The sequence below is a fragment of the Bidens hawaiensis genome, unplaced genomic scaffold (assembly GCF_021521415.1).
Source record: "Bidens hawaiensis isolate Kalapana, Puna unplaced genomic scaffold, B.hawaiensis_p1.1 tig00036838_1, whole genome shotgun sequence".
Taxonomy (NCBI): Eukaryota; Viridiplantae; Streptophyta; class Magnoliopsida; order Asterales; family Asteraceae; genus Bidens; species Bidens hawaiensis.
Window position 1 is genome coordinate 52,903 of NW_027505447.1, and position 21,019 is coordinate 73,921.

A 21,019-nucleotide genomic window follows, 5' to 3' on the forward strand; every position below is an offset into this window, starting at 1 on the left:
CTAAGTGGCAGGCACGGTGGTGATGCACGAACAATTCCTTTCAATTAAAAATTACAAGTATATAGCGTTATTTAAATACAGATTAAACTAAGGTTTGTAAATTATTGAATAAGAAATCTCAACTGAACTGGCTTAGGCCCGGCCACTCGTACCCGTCTCCTCTTTTGACTTCAAATAATAAACCGACCAAACACGGCCTACGAAGCCCAACATTTGGTTCTTGGAAACTAGCTAGTCTAGTTTCACATGAGTGACCTCTTGTATTGCATAATTTGGGTGATACAAGTAAACCCATTTATCTAACAAATTCACAAATAAAACTCATTTATGGATGAACTGAGTTGGTAATATCCAGTTAGATATAAATTAAAATAGTTAGCCGTCTTATGTCAACAAAGTTAAGCGAAACACGTAACAAATAAAACTCATTTATGGATGAACTTTCTCGTTGCTTGGTTTGTTTACAAACACACCGAACCGAATGGCTGAAATTCGAACCGAGCAATAATCGAAACACGTCAAAATCAAATCGAGCATTTTTCAATCGAACGTCAAGGGATATCGAGCATTATTTATTTCTTTTCATTCTAAAAATGAAAATAAGAAACAAGTTTAAATGTTGAGCATTATTTATTTCTTTTCATTCTAAAAATGAAAATAAGAAACAAGTTTAAATGTTGTAAATAATATATTTTGTAAACAAATTAATAGATTTTAAACAAACATGTAATATGTTGTAAATTTTTAAGAGAAAAAGATTTATAGTGAGATATAATAAACATGTAAACAAACTTCTAACATTTTACAATTAGCACCGGTTGATTTTTCACTTCATCATTTGACATACTATTATCATCGGTTGACCTTTACTTTCTTTTGTCATTTAACATACAACTAGTGTTAAGTACCCGCGCGTTGCGCTGGGTTGGTGTGAAGGTGTTGCCAGATTTAACATCCGCTGATTACTAACATCAAGTAAGAGATTCTCAATATAATAAAAACAGTAAAAAGTTCATACCATTTATCATTTCATTCAAGAGTCTTCATTTGAGAATGATTCTCAAATGTTGAGTAAAAAGTTCATACCATTTATCATTTCATTCAAGAGTCTTCATTTGAGAATGATTCTCAAATGTTGATACATTACAGTAACGAAACAACTAAAATCTAGCATAAAAATTTTAAAAGTTTAATTACAACCATCATCAAATGCAAAAGTGTACACAATAGTCAAAACCACACATTAAATTTACTCCAAAAGAGAGAAAAATCATAGTTGTCAAAACTCGTGATTTCTTGATATGAAATCATGGTTTCAAGTTTCAAACTTTATTCGGGCCATCAAGATTTATTCATCTACACATAATATTAAAGAAACAAAACACAATCTTCTTCATTTTTCTCCAAACATCAGTGGTTGACTTCTTCGACACTTGGGGCCAACGAAAGGCCTGTAAACATTTGAGGCTCAGATAACGGTCAAAGTTGCAGCAAACGTTACCATTCCAAATAACAAATCATCATCATAGCCCAGAAATACGATTCAAGTGACCGGCAAGCAAAGGCACCCATGACCAAAACAACTGACAATAAAACATTGAACCATAACAGATGAGCTCAAAAGTTATGGCTGCAATGCCAAAACTCATTTATCACTGCCCATATATAAAGTGAACATAACAGCTACATAGAGGAGCAATTAAAACACCACCAACAGTGGATTTTATAAGATCCAATAAATAGTTTAAAACTTTGTAGCCATTCAACGATTATCATGAATGTCCTAAATAATCGTTAGCCAACATTAATAGTAAGTTCAGGCTCAAAATCAAGGAGGCAATATATTAGGTTGCTTGTGTGAAGCCATCTCAGTTGCCAATCTAAGATGGTCATTATCATTGCCAAACCTCAGTTTTATTGATGTAAACATTACTCCCAGGCTCAGATACACATCATTGCCTCGCACATTCAAGTAACAAAGCTGTTAACAGTGGAGCCTCAAGAGACCATCACAGGCTCCAAGCACCTCATGTCAAAGACTTATATTCATAATACCAAAACAGTGATGATAACTACAGCCCAAAGAAGCCCAATCAAATCAATTTTGGCAAGTAGTTCACAAATTTACAAAGCACGGTTCTGAACACTTACATTGATGATGTTTAAGTACAATTACAACCACATAGAAAAAACCTCCAAATTAGATGCATGCTCTATGGATTTCTATAAACGATTTAAGAAAAAAAAAGTGTAAAAATCATCTCACGGTTCGTGTGTAATGAAAGAATCCGCGATCCACTGAAGTTTTGCTTCAAGCCACCGCCGAAATAGAAACGGCCGGTGGTCGAAACCCACCAATCTCCACCATTGCCGTCGCCTAGGAATAGCCCCACCACCACGACACATCGCCTCTGTAAACGACCGGTTATCTCTCACACAAAACATAGAGAAACCAACCAGTGAATTAGAGGAACAAATCGTAGCGATGGTATAAACAGAGATAGAAACATGAAGACAGAAAGAAAAAGTGGAATTAAGAGCGACTGACGGGAGATGGAGATAGAAAAATATATCAAAGTGTAAAGTAAGCTGTAACTTCATATTACACGTGTGGAAGACCAGGAAATCAACCGTGTAAAGAAAACAGTACGTGGCAAAGGGTACCCTTTTGAAAGCATAAGGTATATATTTTAAAGCAATTAAAACAACAAAAGAAGCCCAAAATACAACTCCTAAAGCACCAAAAATGTTAAGATAGTTGTCTTTTAATATGTATATAGATTAGCACCGATTGATCTTTGACTTTCTTTATCATTTGACATACAATTAATGTGACCTCCCGTTTGTATATCTTCATTTTCCTAAGTAATTCACTTGGTTTTGCATAGGGCTTGTTTGGCCTAGCATCAAATTCAAATATACATTTATTTATTCGGTGATTTGAATTAACTCGTCATTCGTTTGTTGTTTTGAATTAATAAAAATAATATCATTCATGTTATTATCAATAATAACGAGTTTTTGCATGTGCGTTGCAGCAAAGCTCCATGAACCCGTGAAAAACTTCCAGCTCAAAAACATTAAGAGCATCACATTGAGACGTCAATGACGGTCTTTGGATTAACGAAAGTAACAAAAGGTTCAAATCACCACAGCCTTTAAAATATACACGTAATCAAAAGAAAACTCATAAACATTAAGAGCATCACGTTGACCGTCTTTGAATCATCATGTATTTGCATGTTGTTCATGTAACAACTTCAAGCAAACGAAAAACATCATTACATCAATTTAGATATTCAAAAAAAAAAATATCAAAAAATGTTATTTGTGTAATAGCCTCTAGCAAAACAAAACCAAAAGCTTAGAGCATGTTTGAGATTGAGTTTCAAAACAGCATATTGACTCATTAGTTTTTTAAAAAATCATTTTGAAAAACTAAGATTTGTGTTTTTAAAACAACTTTTAACCATTTCAAAATGCTAAGATAAAAAAGATTTTAGTAATTGTCATACATTTTTTAACTTATTGTTTTTTATAAAAATACGTAAATTATTTTTAAACTCAATCCTAAACATGCTATTAATCAAATTATCACAACCTTTAACATATTCATAAAACTTTAATTAAAAGAAAACCAATAGCCTCAATCAAAAGAATACCAAATAGGTATATATGATTTTTCCGTCTACATATCACGTAACAAAAATCAATAAACTCTCTCTCTTAACCAATGTCGGCGGACTTAGGCAAAAGACAATGTTTTCATAACCAAATCGAATGTCGAACCAAACATCTTACCGGTTTACTGGTCGGACCGGTCGAACCTGATTTTGTATGTATATGAATCTGTGTTTGCTAGCCATGACAATATGACATTAGTATAATATATGTGAGCCCATAATTCATTTTCAATAAATATCAGTCCAATACACAAGCCCATTTAAAAGTTAATAAAAAACCCTTAACATCTTTCATTTGTTTGATCATCTTCTTCCATCTGCAGCAGCAAACATGTGAATCAACCATTTTCATCCCCTAATCTCTGCAATTCATTGTTGCATCGCTTTCCAACCTGGCCCTGTAGTTCTAGGCCCGACTCCGAGAAAGCAAAAAATTTTTTGAGTCGAATGCGAATTTTGTTTGGCTTTAATTAAAAAGGAGTATTTTGTCGGTTTTAACAATTAAATTTTCAAATGGGTTTATTTAGTTATAATTTAGCTGTGTAAAAAAGTTTTGTATAAAAATATGATTAAACATGTCTCAAAAGAGACTAAATACCATAACTTTTTGATTGAGAGTAATACCCATTTGCAACTAAACCAAGCTAGTGGTCATGTAAATGAGTTTAAACATTAAATATACATATTGTTTTTAATAAAAGTAAGTATAAATTTTTTTAAAATAAAATTTTGGGCCTAACGAGGTGTCGGGCCTGTGGCTGTTGACCACTCCGCCACCCCTATGGGCCGGCCCTGCGTAGTTCTATGTTCAGATCCAACACTTCTCTCCCCTATTCCACTTGAAGATCCGACACAGAAAGTCTTTTCACCGGTGATTCCTCTCTATATCCGGTTCGATCGCTAAACCGGTTTTCGGTTCAATCGTTCTCGATCGGCCGGGTTTTTCAAAAGCGAGCTACATATGCTTAACCGGACCGTTGACGCCACCGAATCTCGGTCCAACTGGTCCGACCGGCCGATCCGATCTGGTCGTGAAAACACTGGGTTCATTAAAACACATGGCTACAAAAGAGCTTGTCCTCCGATTATGCCCGGCCAAGATACGACTCTTCGCATCAATCATCTTCACATCTCTTAAGCCAATCGAAATAACCTTTTAAACGAGGGATAAAGAAGTTGATTCAAAATCATCGGTTCTTATGAAAAAACTAATTCAAAATATGATACAAAAGAAAACCAACATGAGACACTAATTTCCGCTTAAGATGAATTCATAAAACCGCATTTGGCTGCACAAAGGTTGAAAGTGTTGGACGTAATTTCAGACTCCAAGTCACAAGTCGGTAAACTTGAGGAGCCGACATGTGAGTCATAGTTGGTTATGTTTCCTGATTACGTTGTAATTATAATTGGCAATGTGTTGGCTAGCAAGTTAGATTGGTTTATATAAATCAAGTTACGGTTAGGCATTATAGAAAGTGTGAGATGCAGCAGAGTTAGGATTCATATGGAAACACACACGAGATGTAACAGAGCCAGGGTTCATCTAAATGCAATCGAGTTAGGGTTCATCAAGTTTCAAACCGAGTTAAGGTTTGAGAGATTGTAATTAAATTTTTGAGCTATATTTTTTGATTGATATAAATGAGAGTTAGTAGTTTAGTTTTTGTTTGTTTATCAATCAGGATGAATTGGTGACATAGTGGTTACGCTTTTGGTGTTTATCGATCAAAGTCGTTGTGATAACAAAAAATAATGAGATTAAAATGTAATAATAATAATAATAATAATAATAATAATAATAATAATGAATAACTTGTGAAAAATTGATAAACTGACAAATACAAATACAAATAAATAAGTAAATAATTACATGTGCATAGTAATAATAGATGTGTATGTTAGGCCCATTTTATATTAAGTATTTGATTGTAATGTATCATCTATGTACGTTAGCTAGTTGGACTATGTTTATTTGTATGTTTAGACCCAAGACTATGTATTTTGGAGTCCAATGGGTCGTGAATAATGAATAGAATATGCATGAGTACACATACTATAAATAGTAGTGCATCTGATGCAAACTGACCTTTTGCCATTTTGCCTTATCCTTATCTTATTTACAAACTCTCTCTAATCTCTCTTCTCTCTTCCCTCACAGAAATAAACATAACCAAACAAGATCTAAGATCTCGGTTCTCACTAGTGATTTCCGCTAGCTAGTGTAGAGGTTGATCCAAGTAGACTAGTTGTTGTATTGTTAGATCCGAACAAGGTACCTACAAGTGGTCCCAGAGTTTTCGGGCTCTACTAGTTATAGATCTTGGGTCACAACCTTGGATTTTGGTCTTTTTTGGGTTTAAGATAGGTTTTCAAGTGTTGTTGTGGGTTATGGGGGCCTAAAAGTGAAGATAAAGTGTTCATAAGTTCAAAAATACATGTGTTCAAGATTCGGGTTAAGTTTGTGTGTTAATTTTGTGAAGATTCAAAGATTAAGTGCTTAAAAATTCAATATTTGGTGTTCAAGAGTGTTAAAATATGGATGTTTGTTAGATCCATAAAGTGTTAAAGTTGATTGAGGTGACATTCTTAAAAAGGAAATCTTGTAAAAGGTGACAGAAAGTACAGTCTAATCGAATCGAATAGACTCCGTTCGAATCAAATCAAAAGCAATCGAATTTCCAAAGCTATCGAATCGAATCAGTGTCTAATTTTAAGGCCCCGTTACCGATGCCCCACATTTGGCCGTTGGATTTACTCATCAACATAGTTCTAATCATCAGAGTTAATGAAAACATTCGCGGAATATTAAAACTTTCATAAAACATTACATTAATCCATAACTTGTCTAAAAATAAACATGCTTGTCTTTCAAAATGTTATAAAATTTAACATAAACGTCATTATTCTTTTGATGCCAGTCTCTTATTCGTTTGCCACGTGTACCCCTCAAGCTAGCTGCCTCATTCTACTTGCCTGCATGCATACTAAAAGTCAGCTACGCTGATTGAGTTCTAGTTAATCACATAATGTACATTCCATACATACTTACATTCTTTTGTATATAATCCATATTCTCATACTTTACTCATAACGTGCATATTCTCATTCATACTTTACTTTAAATTCTACTTTACTTTATTCTATTCTGCCTCGGATATTATTAGGGTCCGGTCCCTTTTTCTGCCTCAGATATTATTAGGGTCCGGTCCCATTTCTGCCTCGATATTATTAAAGGGCTCGGTCCTTTTTCTGCCTTGGATATTATTAGGGTCCAGTCTCTTTTCTACCTCGAGATTATTAAAGGGCTCGGTCCCTTTTCTGACTTGGATATTATTAGGGTCCAGTCCCTTTTCTACCTTTCTATCTCTTACATTCATAACTTACATACATATCATTTATATCTCATACATAGCATTATAACTTGACAGTACGTGCAATATCCGAAGATCGTTCACGTACTGACAAGCAAACATTCTTATCTTTCACATATATCACATAAGGCATACACTTATCACTTAGGATAAATGTATTAACAATCACATCGAGTATGCACACAGCCCCGAAAACATAACACAGAAGTGAGGCTTGAAACTCACCTGGATCCTGTTGCGTTCACCGTTAATGGTTATTCCTTTCTTGAGCTGTGCACGGCTGACTGTATAATAATTACACGTATCAATCTAACTGTCACTACAGATGTCAGCTTCTTTATTCTTCTGCTATGTGTCCCTCTTCAAGCCAGCTGTCTCATCCTACTCACTTGCGTGCATACTAAAAGTCAGCTACGCTGAGTGAGTTCTAGTTAATAAAGCAACATACAATACGTTCACATACTTATATACATACCCGAAGGTAGGTACATCTTACATACTATACCTGTTCACCTTACTTTCACACATACATTCATACGTTCATTCTTTCATACTTTCTTTACCTTCATTATACATACATAACTATTATTACATTTTAAAGAGCCTTCTACCTTATAACCTCACAGATATTGTAAGAGTCTGGTCCCTAAAATCACAAATATTATAAGGTTCTGGTCCCGAACATCACAGATACTATTAGGGTCTGGTCCCTATCCTCATAGATATTATTAGGGTCTGGTCCCTATCCTCACAGATATTATTAGGCTATGGTCCCTTTATTCTGTGCAACCATACCATACATTTCTTTAGTTTCATCTGCATAAACTTTCATACATAATCTCAATATTTTCTATAGCATTCATACATCATACATAAGGCAATAACATATCATACACTTACCACTTAAGGTAAATGTATTAACGAATCACATCAAGTATATATATATATTTGTCATCGTTATTTGTTGCTTGGTATTCACAGATATACTTCCAGAGTTGTTGGAAGGACAGGAAAAAATGGCAAAGTCTAATCCTGCTTCTGCCATATTTATGGAAGATAAGGAGGTGTGATATTAATTTAGTCTTCATGTTGCATTTTGGTTGTGTGATATTATTTTCATGTGCATGATGTATGCCATAGGATGTGGTTAATTCAAAGATACAAAGCACATACTGTCCGCTGAACTTGGTTGATGGTAACCCATGCCTCGTGTACATAAAATACATTGTACTCCTGTGGTTCAATGAGTTCAAGGTTGAAAGAACAGCAGGAAACAAAGGAGAAAAGTGAGTTTGCTTTATTATTATCGTCGTTTTTAATTACGAATTTTTTCATACTTATTTACTTTTACGATCGATCAGGACCTTCACAAGTTTTGAAGAGCTAGCTTCTGATTATTTGAAAGGGGATCTACAACCTGTTGACCTAAAACTCGCTCTATCAAAGGCCTTAAACAAGATTTTGCAGGTTTGCTAGTTCTTATTTATATTTTTTTGCAAGTTAATGTTATTATTTAATTTTACACAACTTTAAAAATATTCATATTTTATATAAAATGCAGCCTGTTCGGGATCACTTCAAGAATGATGAGAATGCAAAGGCTTTATTCGAGATGGTGCAGGTTTGTGCATTCAGCATTCTTATATTATAATTTCAAAAATCTAGTGTGATGTTAAACTCATGTCTTCCCTTTATACTTTACTTTTTCTTGTTGCAGAGTTTTACTCGTACCCCACCTTCAGCGGAGTGTAATCTGACCGACTGATACAGGAACTTATGCAAGGAAACTTATTTTTTATGACATGTCTTGGTACAATGCTTGTAACAGAAAGTACTTAGATAATTTGACATTAGACTTGATTTATTAAAAATTCCAAACAAAATTGTCTTACAAATGGTTCCTTCAAAACACCGAAGTGTTTCTTCAGATGTACCAAAAGCATCACCAGAGGAAGTAAGATGGTGTGACCAAATCCTTGAGTGCAAACTAAGGGTGCAAGCTTCCAATCATGTTTGTAACAAACATAGAAGTTCTTCTGGTAATCAAGACATGACACATAAGTCATAACCGAGTCCTGGTAGTAGACAAAATTGATAAGTGCATAAGATAGCTTGAAAATTTATTGAGCACTCTCTATTACACTAAATGGAGAAGTAAACGAATGCGTTCATTGTCTACTATGTGTAGTTACCATGATAACCAACTAGATAATACACTAACTGTCTAACTGAAGGCTAACTTGATTTGACTCCATCGTTTGAACTTTCTATGATCATAAACAATACTGAAAAACTTACGTAAATACATAATTCCAAACTATTTGTTTAGCCTGAAACCGAATGCATAAAGGTGACATTAAATATGCGAATTGAGCTGTGCAAGATCAGAGAAACACGAATGAGCATTAACTTGTTCCCGAAAGATACAGTAGATGTGGCAATTTGATCCATCTAATGGACCGGCCAATCCAGGTTGTGTCTTATGTGAAGCGGGTAAAACTGAAAGAAACTAGCTAACAAGAAATCAGTCAAAATTCACCAAACCTCAAACTGATTAGCACAGATTCAAAGAAGTTCGGTTATTTTTTAAATAATTAACTTTTTTTATCAGATTTGACACAAAATGTTTAAGAAAAGCGATTTTGACTGATGCTAAAAGGTTGCCCATTTTCATCTGTTACCCAATCCACCTCCAGAAAACAGTAAACTTATGTTGTGCCAACTATAAACATATGCCAAGTGCATCCATGCAACTGTTGATGCAGTGCGGAAACAAATAAAACACACAAAGAATAATTCTCACGAAAAGTAACTAAATTTCTATTTCTAAAATGTCAATATGTCATAACCATTACAAGAGGAGCCCTTTTATAAGGATTTTATAAATTGGCAGGTTTGCCAAATTTAAAAATTACAAACTGATAATTGAAACAAGAAATTAAAACCATACATAGAGACGTACATTGTGCTAATCGATTTACACATTTTATTAGGGCACGCCGCCAGAGGAGAGAGAGGCAGAACACACAATACGGATAAGACTGACTCATTTATTTAGAGAATATTGTGTGACGGCTGTCTTTGGATTCCTAGAAAACCCTAAATCGATTATCCTTTTGTATGATTAACATTATATAAATGGAAATCTTTTGAGTGAATCTTGAGTGTGCCTTCTACCTGTGATTATTTATTGCAACCGTATGTTTGTTATTGATTCCGCCTTTAACAAACGGATATCTTTCTAAATATAGCAACCCGTCATTAACTCTCTTGTCAACACGATTAATCTGTGTGAGTTATGACTTGATTGATTAAGATCCAGCTGAAATCCAAGGGACCGACAAGTGGTATCAAAGCTTGTTTACTGCTATTTTAGAAAGATTGTTGCTGATTGAAGATTTGAAGAAGAATGGCGTAAGCAGACCACTGTTCGATTGATTTGTGACGTCAGCAACTCTGTTTTTCATTTTTTCTTCCAGATCTACAATCTACCGGTGTTTTCTCTTCCTTATTTCAATTAAAGTTCTAATCTTTATATCTAAATCTTGTTCTAATCACATCAGACACATCAGATCTAAGCATTCTGTTTTCAGATTTGATTATTTTGAAACTCTTTTTAAAGAAACTGATTTTTGATTTCTCAAAATGTCTGGATATGAGGAACAAGAGGTGTCTACTAACAAGATACCTAGGTTGTATGGACAGGAAAACTTTATCAAATGGAAGGTACTTTTTGAAGCACCCGTATGCTACAATGATATTGGCATGTGGAGCTCCATTAAGGATGGTCCACAAACTGCTGTTGAAGAAGGTGCAAATGCTACTGCAACTGCTGCTGTAAGGGAAAAATGAGAAAGGTGGATGACAAAGCCTTAGCTATGATTAAGCTAGGTTTGTCTTGGGAGATTCTGACCAAGGTGGCTCATCACACAACAGCCAAGCAAATGTATGATGCCATTCTTGAAATGTATGAAGGGAATACTGCACTAAAGAACATAAAGAAGCAAAGATTGAAGCAACAGTTGGAAAGGTTCAAGTATAGAGATGGAGAAAGGTTGAAATCAATACTAGAACGATTTCTAAGTATTGTGAATGAGTTGAGAACAACTGATTATGTAATGACTGACTTTGATTTGAATACAAAGTTACTCAACTCAATGCCAAAAGAATGGTATACTGCTTGCAAATTCATCCTTAAGAAGCAAAACTTCAATGAATTGAAATTGGATGATGTAGTATGCTTTCTTCAGGCTGCTGAACTTGAAATGATTGAGAATGAGATGATCAAGGAAGATAGACCATGTTTCAATGTTTCAAATGCATTGATTGCACCAATGGGAAATTTTTCCACCAAGAACCAACAGCAAATTCCCATTATTGAAGAACTAGCTGAACATAATGCTGTCACTCCAAAATCTTTCATTGGGGGTAGCACAAGTAATCAAGGAAATCAGCAGAGGTTCAATGTGCAACTGATTGATGATTCTAATTCTACCTCTATGTCAAGTGGAAATGTTCCTAACACTGAAACATGACATTGTCAAAGCAATGAAACACAAGCCTTGTTGTCTATGTTTACTGAGTCATATAATTCATTTTTTGCAAAGAACCTAATTCACACAAGTGTGGTACAAGATGATTTGGAACAAATTGATGCAGATGATTTGGAAGACATGGATTTGAAATGACAAGCTGCCATGTTGGGTTTGAGAAGTAGAAGGCTGTATAACAGAACTGGTAGGTCTCTGGTTTCTGGTCCTAATGACAGGATTGGTTTTGACAAGTCAAAAGTAATATGCTACAATTGTCAACAACCTGATCATTTTGCAAGAGAATGCAATCAACCAAAAACTTTCAAATGAATCAATTCCAGAATCAACAACCAGGAGGTCAGCATCAATATCAACAACCAAGAGGTCAGCAGAATTACCAACAAAATCAGCCAAGATTCAACAACAAAAACAGTCAAATGAACAACTTTAACAACTTCAATCCCAACAACAATTACAACCCCAACTGTAAGGCCCCGTCACCGGTGGCCCTACTTTAGCGTTGGATTTACTCATAAACGCAGTTCTAAATATCAGAGTTAATTAAAACATTTACGCGGAATATAAAACTTTCATAAAACATTACATAATTCACAATTTGTCTCAAAACATCCTTTGTCTTTCAACATTAAAGCATTAAAATTAAAACATCATAAGTCTTCAGATGCCAGGCTCTTGTTCAATGCCACGTGTCTCCTCAAGCGAGCTGCCTCATCCTACTCACCTGCGTGCATACTAAAAGTCAGCTACGCTGAGTGAGTTCTAGTTAATCGAACGCCATACAATACATACACATACATACATATCTGTAGATACATATCCATACTTCACTAGTTACCCTTCTGTTCTACCTACATACTTGCTACCATATATACATACATATCTACAATCACTAACCTCAGTCTACCGAGAGTACGTTCATAGTTCACCGTCTATACCTGTACTCAAGGTCGTGAACACGTACAAGGTTCGCAGTCCTTACCTATGTTCACCATTTATGGTACGTACAAGGATCGCGGTCCTTCCCTATACCATAGTACATCCACAACACGTACAAGGTTCGCAGTCCTTCCCTATGTTGCAACCTAATTCATAGCACGTACGAGGTTCGCAGTCCTCCCCTATGCTACAAAATCAGCACGTATAAGGTTCACAGTCCTTTCCTATGCTGAAATACATCCACAACACGTACAAGGTTCGCAGTCCTTCCCTATGTTGCAACCTAATTCATAGCACTTACGAGGTTCTCAGTCCTCCCCTATGCTACAAATACAGCATGTGTAAGGTTCACAGTCCTTTCCTATGCTGACGCCTATCTACATTACGTATAAGGTTCGCAGTCCTTATCTACGTTTACATATATCATCTACTTCACGTATAAGGCTCGCAGTCCTTAACTACGCCATTACCAGCCGAGTCTATGTCCGACAGAAGCTAGAGGGATTTGCCATCCTAACTTACTATGTCGAACGTTGAACTCACATGCCATTCGTGTACCTATATACACATACTTACATTATAACATAAGAACACTCTAGGCATTCTTTACCTCATTCATTTAACAACCATACCCCTTGTCGTTACGTGCAATATCCGAAGATCGTTCACGCCCCGACAAGTATTCATTTGAAATATTCATGCATCTTCGATATATAATATTCGTACCTTTATTTTTAACCTGACAGTACGCGCAATATCCGAAGATCGTTCGCGTACCGACAAACAATCATTCATATCTATCACACATATCACATATGACATACACTTATCACTTAGGATAAATGTATTAACAACACATCGAGTATGCACACAGCCCCGAAAACATAACAAGGAATGGGGCTAGAAACTCACCTGAACACGGTTACGTTCACCGTTAATCGTAATCCCTTTCTTCAGCTGTGCACGGCTGACTGTATAACAAGTACACGTATCAAACAACTATCACTACTTATATCATCTTTCCAGTCTTAACTACTACCCACAACGAACGGGGGTCCGGGGGCAGCGCCCCTGGCAGCGGGGTCTAGGGGCGGCAGCCCCTAGCAGGGTCTAAGGGGCAGAGCCCCTGGCTAGGGTCGAGCTGCCAGGTCAGCTTGGAAAAAATTTTATTTCCATTAACTGTCTTAACACATTTTTCATTAGATTTTTAATTTATTTTCTAAACGAACTTGACTTTAGGCGAAGTTAACCCTCGGGCGAACTTAGCTCTAGGCGAAGTTAACCTTAGGCGAACTTAGCTTTAGGCGAAGTTACCAGCTAGGCGAACTTAGCTTTACAGTGAAGTTGCCATCAGGCGAACTTGGCTTCAGGCGAAGTTGTCATCAGGCGAACTTGGACTCAGGCGAAGTTACCAGTTAGGCGAACTTAACTTTACAGCGAAGTTGCCGTCAGGCGAACTTAGCTTGCAGGCGAAGTTGATCGCTTTGAAAGCGAAGTTGCCCAGTTGTAGGCGAAGTTGTCCAGATCAGCCGCTATTCGGTTTCTGTCCAGCATTTTGAGCGATTTTAACACCCTTTCTATGGTTCAATATCACCCACTACGCTTCCCGACCATTTTCGGTCGCTTATACACTAAAAAGCTTGGATCTTTAAACTTCAAAGATCAAGAATCATACCTTTTTGAGCTTGTTTGGATCTCGTTTAACTTGTTAACACACTAATCGCTCTCTCTCTCTCTCTCGGATCTGCCCGTTCCTCTCCTCGGCCCGGCAGCGGTGTAGATGGTGTGTGTGTTTTTGGAGTGTGTGTGTAGAAAGTAAGGAAATGAAGATATTTTTGGGTTTAGGGGATATTTATATCCCTGAAATCCCATGGACCTAAGGCCCATTCTCATTTAACCCATCTCCATTATTCCAACACTAGCCCGACTCATACCAACTCCTACTATATTATTTAATTCCTGACAACCCGAGTAAACTTTCCCTCTATTAGTAAGTAATATAATTAATATCACTTTGAAATTTCGGGATGTTACACCAACTTAAACAACTTTCATCCTCAAATGAATAATCAACAACAAAGTATGCAACAGACTCAAGGTTTTCAGATGAACAACAATCAAAACCTTCAAGCAGCTCAAAATGTACTAAACACCATTGTTCCAGCAAATCAAAATCAAATCAGAAATCAAGGAAATGTGGCAGTGACTACACAACATGAAGAAAACTTTGATTGGAGCAATCATGAAGAGGACATTGCAGATGACATCAGGAAAGCAAATGTGGCATTCATGGCCATAATTGAGAAAGAAAAGGGATCATCATCTCAGGAACAGTCCACTCCTCTTAATGACATATGGTATATGGATTGTGGTTGTTCTAGGCACATAACTTGTGACAAGAGATCTCATGTCAACTATGAAGAGAAGTATGAAGGTCTAGTAGCTTTTGGGAGTGATGAGAATGGTGGAAAGATTGTTGGAAAAGGAATCTTAACAAATGGGAAAGTCTCATTTGATAATGTATTTCATGTTGAAGGTCTTCAGTACAATCTGCTGAGCATATCACAAATGTGTGATAAAGGTTACAAAGTCAGTTTCGATGATTCACACTGTTTCATTTTAAAACCTGAGTTTGTAATTCCACCTGAAATGATTATGATGATGGCACCAAGAAATGGAAACTTGTATGAGTTGAATATGAAAGAAGCCATTTCAAGAGGAGGTGCATGTTTTGTTTCCAAAGCCACTGAAAATGAATCTAAATTGTGGCATAGGAAACTGTGTCATGTAAACTTGAAGAACATGAATAGACTGGTAAAAGGTGAGCATGTAATTGGATTACCTACAAGAGAATTCAAGTTAGATGATCATTGTGACTCATGTCAAAAGGGAAAACAACACAAGTCTACTCATAAGACATAGCTCATCAATTCAATTGATCAACCACTTATGTTACTTCACATGGATCTCTTTGGTCCTGTGAGCGTGCCAAGTATTGGAAAGAAGAGATACTGTCTGGTGATCATTGATGACTATTCAAGATACACTTGGGTTTATTTCCTAAGTACCAAAGATGAGACTGTTGAGTTGATTAAAGGTTGTGTCACAATGATTGAGAACAAGTTGAATAAGAAAGTCAAGATGATGAGAAGTGACAATGGTACAGAGTTCAAGAATGGAGTTATGGAAGAATTTTGCACACAGAAAGGGATATTTCAACAATTTTCAGCTCCTAGAACTCCTGAACAAAATGGAGTGGCTAAAAGAAGAAACAGAATTTGATAGAAGCTGCAAGAACCATGTTGGCAGATGCAAATTTGCCTGTCTCTTTTTGGGCTGAAGCAATCAATACAGCATGTTATGTTCAAAACAGGGTGCTTGTAAACAAAAGGCATAACAAGACTCCATATGAAATTTTCAATAATAGAAAGCCTTACATCAAGTTTTTCAAGCCCTTTGGTTGCAAATGTTTTCTTTTGAACACTAGAGATTATTTGAACAAGTTTCAAACTAAGTCACTAGATTGTTTCTTTGTTGGATATTCTACTCACTCAAAGGCATACAGAGTATATGTGAAAGATCACATGAGTGTGATAGAGTCTTCTGACATCATTTTTAATGAGAATCAGTTCAACACAGTCAGTGGTGCAGAATGGCTGTTTGATCATGAGAAGTTAATAAAGTCATTCAAGATTTATTCTGAAGACTTTGATGATTCATTCTACAAGACCAGTGTACTTGCAGAGAATATGAAGAAAGAATTGGACTTAGAAGAATTGTGGAAAAAGGTTGCTAGAAAAGAAAAGGAATACACTTTTGTGAATAGCTCCTCAAGCAAGGTCATTGAACAAGATCAGGCTATGAACAATCAAGACAGTCCAAATGTACAGAATGATCAAGTTCAGAATGAGAGTGACACAAGCAACCAATCAAATGAAGAAGCTGTCACCACAGAAAGATTTCAAGACTTATTCCAAAATTTGAATCTGGGAAACAATGGTGCATCTACTTCAGGACAAAACAATGAGGAAGCACCACAGTTTCATGATGCAGAAGCTGATTTGATCATTGAAGAACCTGAACTCAATGAAATAAATCTTGACACAAATTTGTCTACATATATGATAATACAAACTCTTACTGTTGAAAAAAAATCATCCTGCTGAAAATATCATTGGTGACTTGCATGAAAGAGTTACAAGGAGTCATTCTGAGATAACAAACATCTGTCTGTACTCTTGCTTTCTATCTTAAATAGAACCAAAGAACATTGCTCAAGCTTTAAAAGACAATAGTTGGGTAGAGGCAATGCAAGAGGAATTGGCACAGTTTAGAGATCTACATGTGTGGGATCTTGTAGACAAGCCATATGACAGATATGCAATTGGAACCAAGTGGGTTTTCAGAAACAAAAGGGATGAAAGGGGTTTAGTGATTAAAAACAAAGCTAGACTTGTAGCACTGGGATGTCTTCAAGAATAAGGAATAGACTTTGAGGAAGTCTTTGCACCAGTTGCAAGACTTGAAGCTATCAGGATTTTTCTTGCATATGCTGCCTCAAAGAACATTAAAGTGTTCCAGCTTGATGTTAAGTCTGCATTTCTAAATGGAAAGATTGATGAAGAGGTGTATGTTGCTCAACCACCAGGTTTTGAGGATCCAATGTATCCAAACAGGGTGTATAAGTTAAACAAAGCCCTTTATGGATTACATCAGGCTCCTAGAGCATGGTATGATGAGCTATCAACTCATCTACTTGAAAATGGTTTCACACGGGGAGCCATTGACAAGACACTCTTCTACAAAAGAAAGGGATCAGATTTGTTGCTTTTACAAGTCTATGTTGATGATATCATCTTTGGATCTACAAATGAAATTATGCGTTTGGAGTTTGAAGGGGTGATGAAATCCAAGTATAGCATGAGTTCCATGGTTGTGTACCTCTATGTGCTAACTGAAGAGTTTAGAAGAGGTCACACATGTTGAATGTTTTGTTAAAGTATGTTACTGAGTATGTTACTGAGTATGTTAAATGTGTGTGACTTAACTGTATGTATGTGTGTCTCTATGAGATAACAGTTTATTTCATTAGAGATTACACATATTGAATATGTTTCAACTGAATGTTGATTGAATATGTCTTGAATATGTCACTGTTTTTGAAGTTAACTGATAGGTGCTTAAGTAAATATCTATGCAATTTGTTTGAAATTGATGATAATTCTTGACTATCATGTTAACTGATATGATGTTATGATAAGTAGTTTGATCCGTTTGGATGAAATTAAATACTTGTCTGATGTCATAAGTAATCACATGTTTATGGTTACTTGAATATGTGCTTTATCTGATCTTCTGATGTTGTTAAGATAGGATAGACATTGAATGTTAGTACAGTCTATTTTCTTGATGATGTTAAGAATGATTAGATTTGATTATGTGATTCAACTGTTTATGTCAAAATGTGTTTTATGTCAAAATTAAGTGATTTAATGAATTTTATAATGAATTTTGCATAAATACTTTATTTTGATCAAAACATGAGCAAGTTGATTAATGGTGTAGAGATATGATAAAATTATTCAGTTCAAGCTTTAAAGAAGCTTAAAAGAAGGATTTTTTTAAGTCTCATAAAGTTGTTTTTGCTGAAAACTATGTCATTTTTCCAGTTGGAAGGACATGCACTTGTGTATGTTTGGTCCTTAAATCTCTATAGATACAAAGGATAGCCATTGACCTGAAAACTGAATGCATTTGGGGCAAGTATGACTTGTTTCTTATACATTCACTTAAAACTATGTCAATAGCTCTGACTTTGAAAGGACATATATTCACATGTATGTTTGGTCCTGTTGACCACCTTTGGTCAAACAGGATAGCCATTAACCTGACAATGAAGAGATATTGGGGTGATTGAATATTAAACTGTATTTTGGGAAATGATAGTACATTGACTACTTAGCTGATCATATGGAATTAATAGGCTAAAAAGACCTTAGTATAGTACTTAACATGTATGGTTGCTTTCCCATGATGATGTAAAATCTAAGGTGATATAAACATAATGAATATGCTAATCTTTATGTGGAGATGCATAGTTGTTTTGCATGTCTCAAGATAAATCTCTCCGAATGATAGGCAGAAAAGTGATTACCCAGTCATACACGAGCCTGTTGTTATTTGGTTAACCAAAAAAAATGAAACATCTTTAAATATGACAAGGAACATAATTTAAGAAAATTTGAGAAAATATCAAAAAAACAAGGGGAAGAATGAATAAATCAACCAAAAGTTGATAAGTGTTTTAAATATTTTATCAAACAAGAGGGTTACAACTAGAACTACAAAGATGTTGGCAAAAACTGTCTCATCTTGAATAAAAGGCATGTTTCTAACTGTAAGTCCAATGTTCAACCTCTGGATATGTTTGAATCTAAAAAATACAAAAATACAATAAGTTTTGTCATACAAAAATATTTTTGACCAAATACAGGAGGTTGGAGTCAAATTGGGGTGATCTGGGGAAAGCCAAATAAGCTTTGAGAAGAGATATGAGGCATCATTGCACACTGTTGACCATTAATGCATTATGCTTTAAATGAACCTAAATCATATCACCAAAGAGATGAAATTCATGCTAAGTTTATACCTGCTGTTAACCTATCTAAGTTGTCATAATAATGCTGAGAGTGAAATATTGAGATAGCTACTTAGTCAATATGATCCCATTCTTGAGATCTTTTCAGAAAATGGAAGAAAATGTTTTGAAGAGAAATATAACTGAAATTTGATCTCTAAATGCACCATTTGCTCTTAAACTATGATCTTTAATGAAAAATATATTTTTGACAAGTTGTTTAAGTCAAAAAGTGTTGCATTTTGCCTAAAAAAGGTTGAATATGTAAGTTCGGGTAAGGTTTAATGCTTTATAACCTTCCTGCGCACAAACTGTTTGAATATGTATTTTCGGGTAAGGTTTAATGATTTACAACCTTTCCAAATACAAAACAGTTGATTATGTGTGAATATGTTGTTTCGAGTAAGGTTTGATAATTTTCAACCTTTCCGAGTAAGCTTAGTCATTTTTGACTTGTTTATGTGTAAATACGTTATTTCGGGTAAGGTTTGATAGTTTTCAACCTTTCCGAGTAAGCTTAGTCATTTTTGACTAACTTTATGATTTTCAGGCATGCTTTGAAGTATTTACACTTTCCGGGTAGAGTACACTGTTGTACTAATCTCCCGAGCAGGCTTGAAGTCTTGAGATGATTATGTGTTGTTATAATTAACTTTTAACAAGTAATTCTTGTTTCGGGCAAGCTATGCATGTTATTTGCTGATTGTGATTCCAAGCAAACTTTGTGAACTTAAGTTAGTACACTGAGTAAGCTTTATAATTTGTGTGAATATGTTGTTAGGAAATGTTTGTTAATCTTTCTGGGCACGCTTAGATGTTACTGTTTAAGTCTGTCATTTTTTTTTCCGGGTATACTTTGAATAAGATTGATGTTCGGCATACCTGATGATTGAATGTGTTTATTCTAGCAAGCTTAGTGCTAACATAGGATTTTCGGGCAAGCTCTATGAAATTTTAGACTGTAGCACACTTAAATGTTTATGTGTTTAATTTCATTTCGAGCATGCTCTGTGATATGTGTATGATTTCTTTGAAATTACAAGTGTTTTCGGGCAAACCTTGTTTTCCGAGCACACTTTATATTTCGGGCACACTTGTGTTCCTTCAATATACTTGGTAATTTCAAAACTTAACTTTCCAAGTACACTGTCTGCTAGAATTCCTTTCCGGGCACACTTTGTACTATATGAAGGTTATTCGGGTATACTTTGCATACGATTGTTGTTCGGCACACTATTCTCTAGAAAGATTGCTCGAGCACACTATGTTTTCAAGCATACTTGAATGAATGTGTTACTTGATTAAATATGTTAGTTAATATGATAAAATTGATTATGATAAAATTGATTATGATTCTTATGAGGGTTCATGCTAGATAAGTCTTAATTTGAAATTGAGAAATCTATGTGGAGATCTTAATTGACTCTTAGTAAGGATGTTTATTTGATGATTATACTTGATTATATGCCTTGTGATTAATTTCTCAATAAATCGAGTATTTCGGGTAAGCTCTCTTCATTATTGTCTTAACTTTAAATTAATTTACTTGATCGAGCAGGGTTGATATATAGACGAATTCGGGCAAACTTTGTATATTCAAAAATGAAAATCTTCCAAGAAAAGTTTGACCTAGTAAGGTTTGTATGTGGAAGTATACCGAGTAGAATTTGGATATACTAATCTTTCGAGTAAGGTCTTATAAATTTAAATGAAATTAAATGTTTTTAATATATCAAGTGGATAATGTTACTGGTTGACAGCTAATAATTCACAAAATGACAAAAAGCATTTAAAACCCACTTTCAAAAAGGTATATAAGAGGGAGTTAGACAAATT

At 35.3% G+C, this 21,019-nt stretch overlaps 1 protein-coding gene across 1 annotated transcript; it reads left to right on the forward strand.

The window, feature by feature from the left end:
* Positions 1 to 8,046: 8,046 nt before the first annotated feature.
* Positions 8,047 to 8,854, forward strand: LOC143613236 (tyrosine--tRNA ligase 1, cytoplasmic-like). The gene is made up of 5 exons (XM_077087000.1): positions 8,047 to 8,121; positions 8,198 to 8,343; positions 8,419 to 8,524; positions 8,619 to 8,678; positions 8,775 to 8,854. The coding sequence occupies exons 1-5, from the start codon at positions 8,074 to 8,076 to the stop codon at positions 8,820 to 8,822; spliced, it is 408 nt and encodes a 135-aa protein (XP_076943115.1). The 5' UTR covers positions 8,047 to 8,073; the 3' UTR covers positions 8,823 to 8,854.
* The last annotated feature ends 12,165 nt before the right edge of the window (positions 8,855 to 21,019 follow it).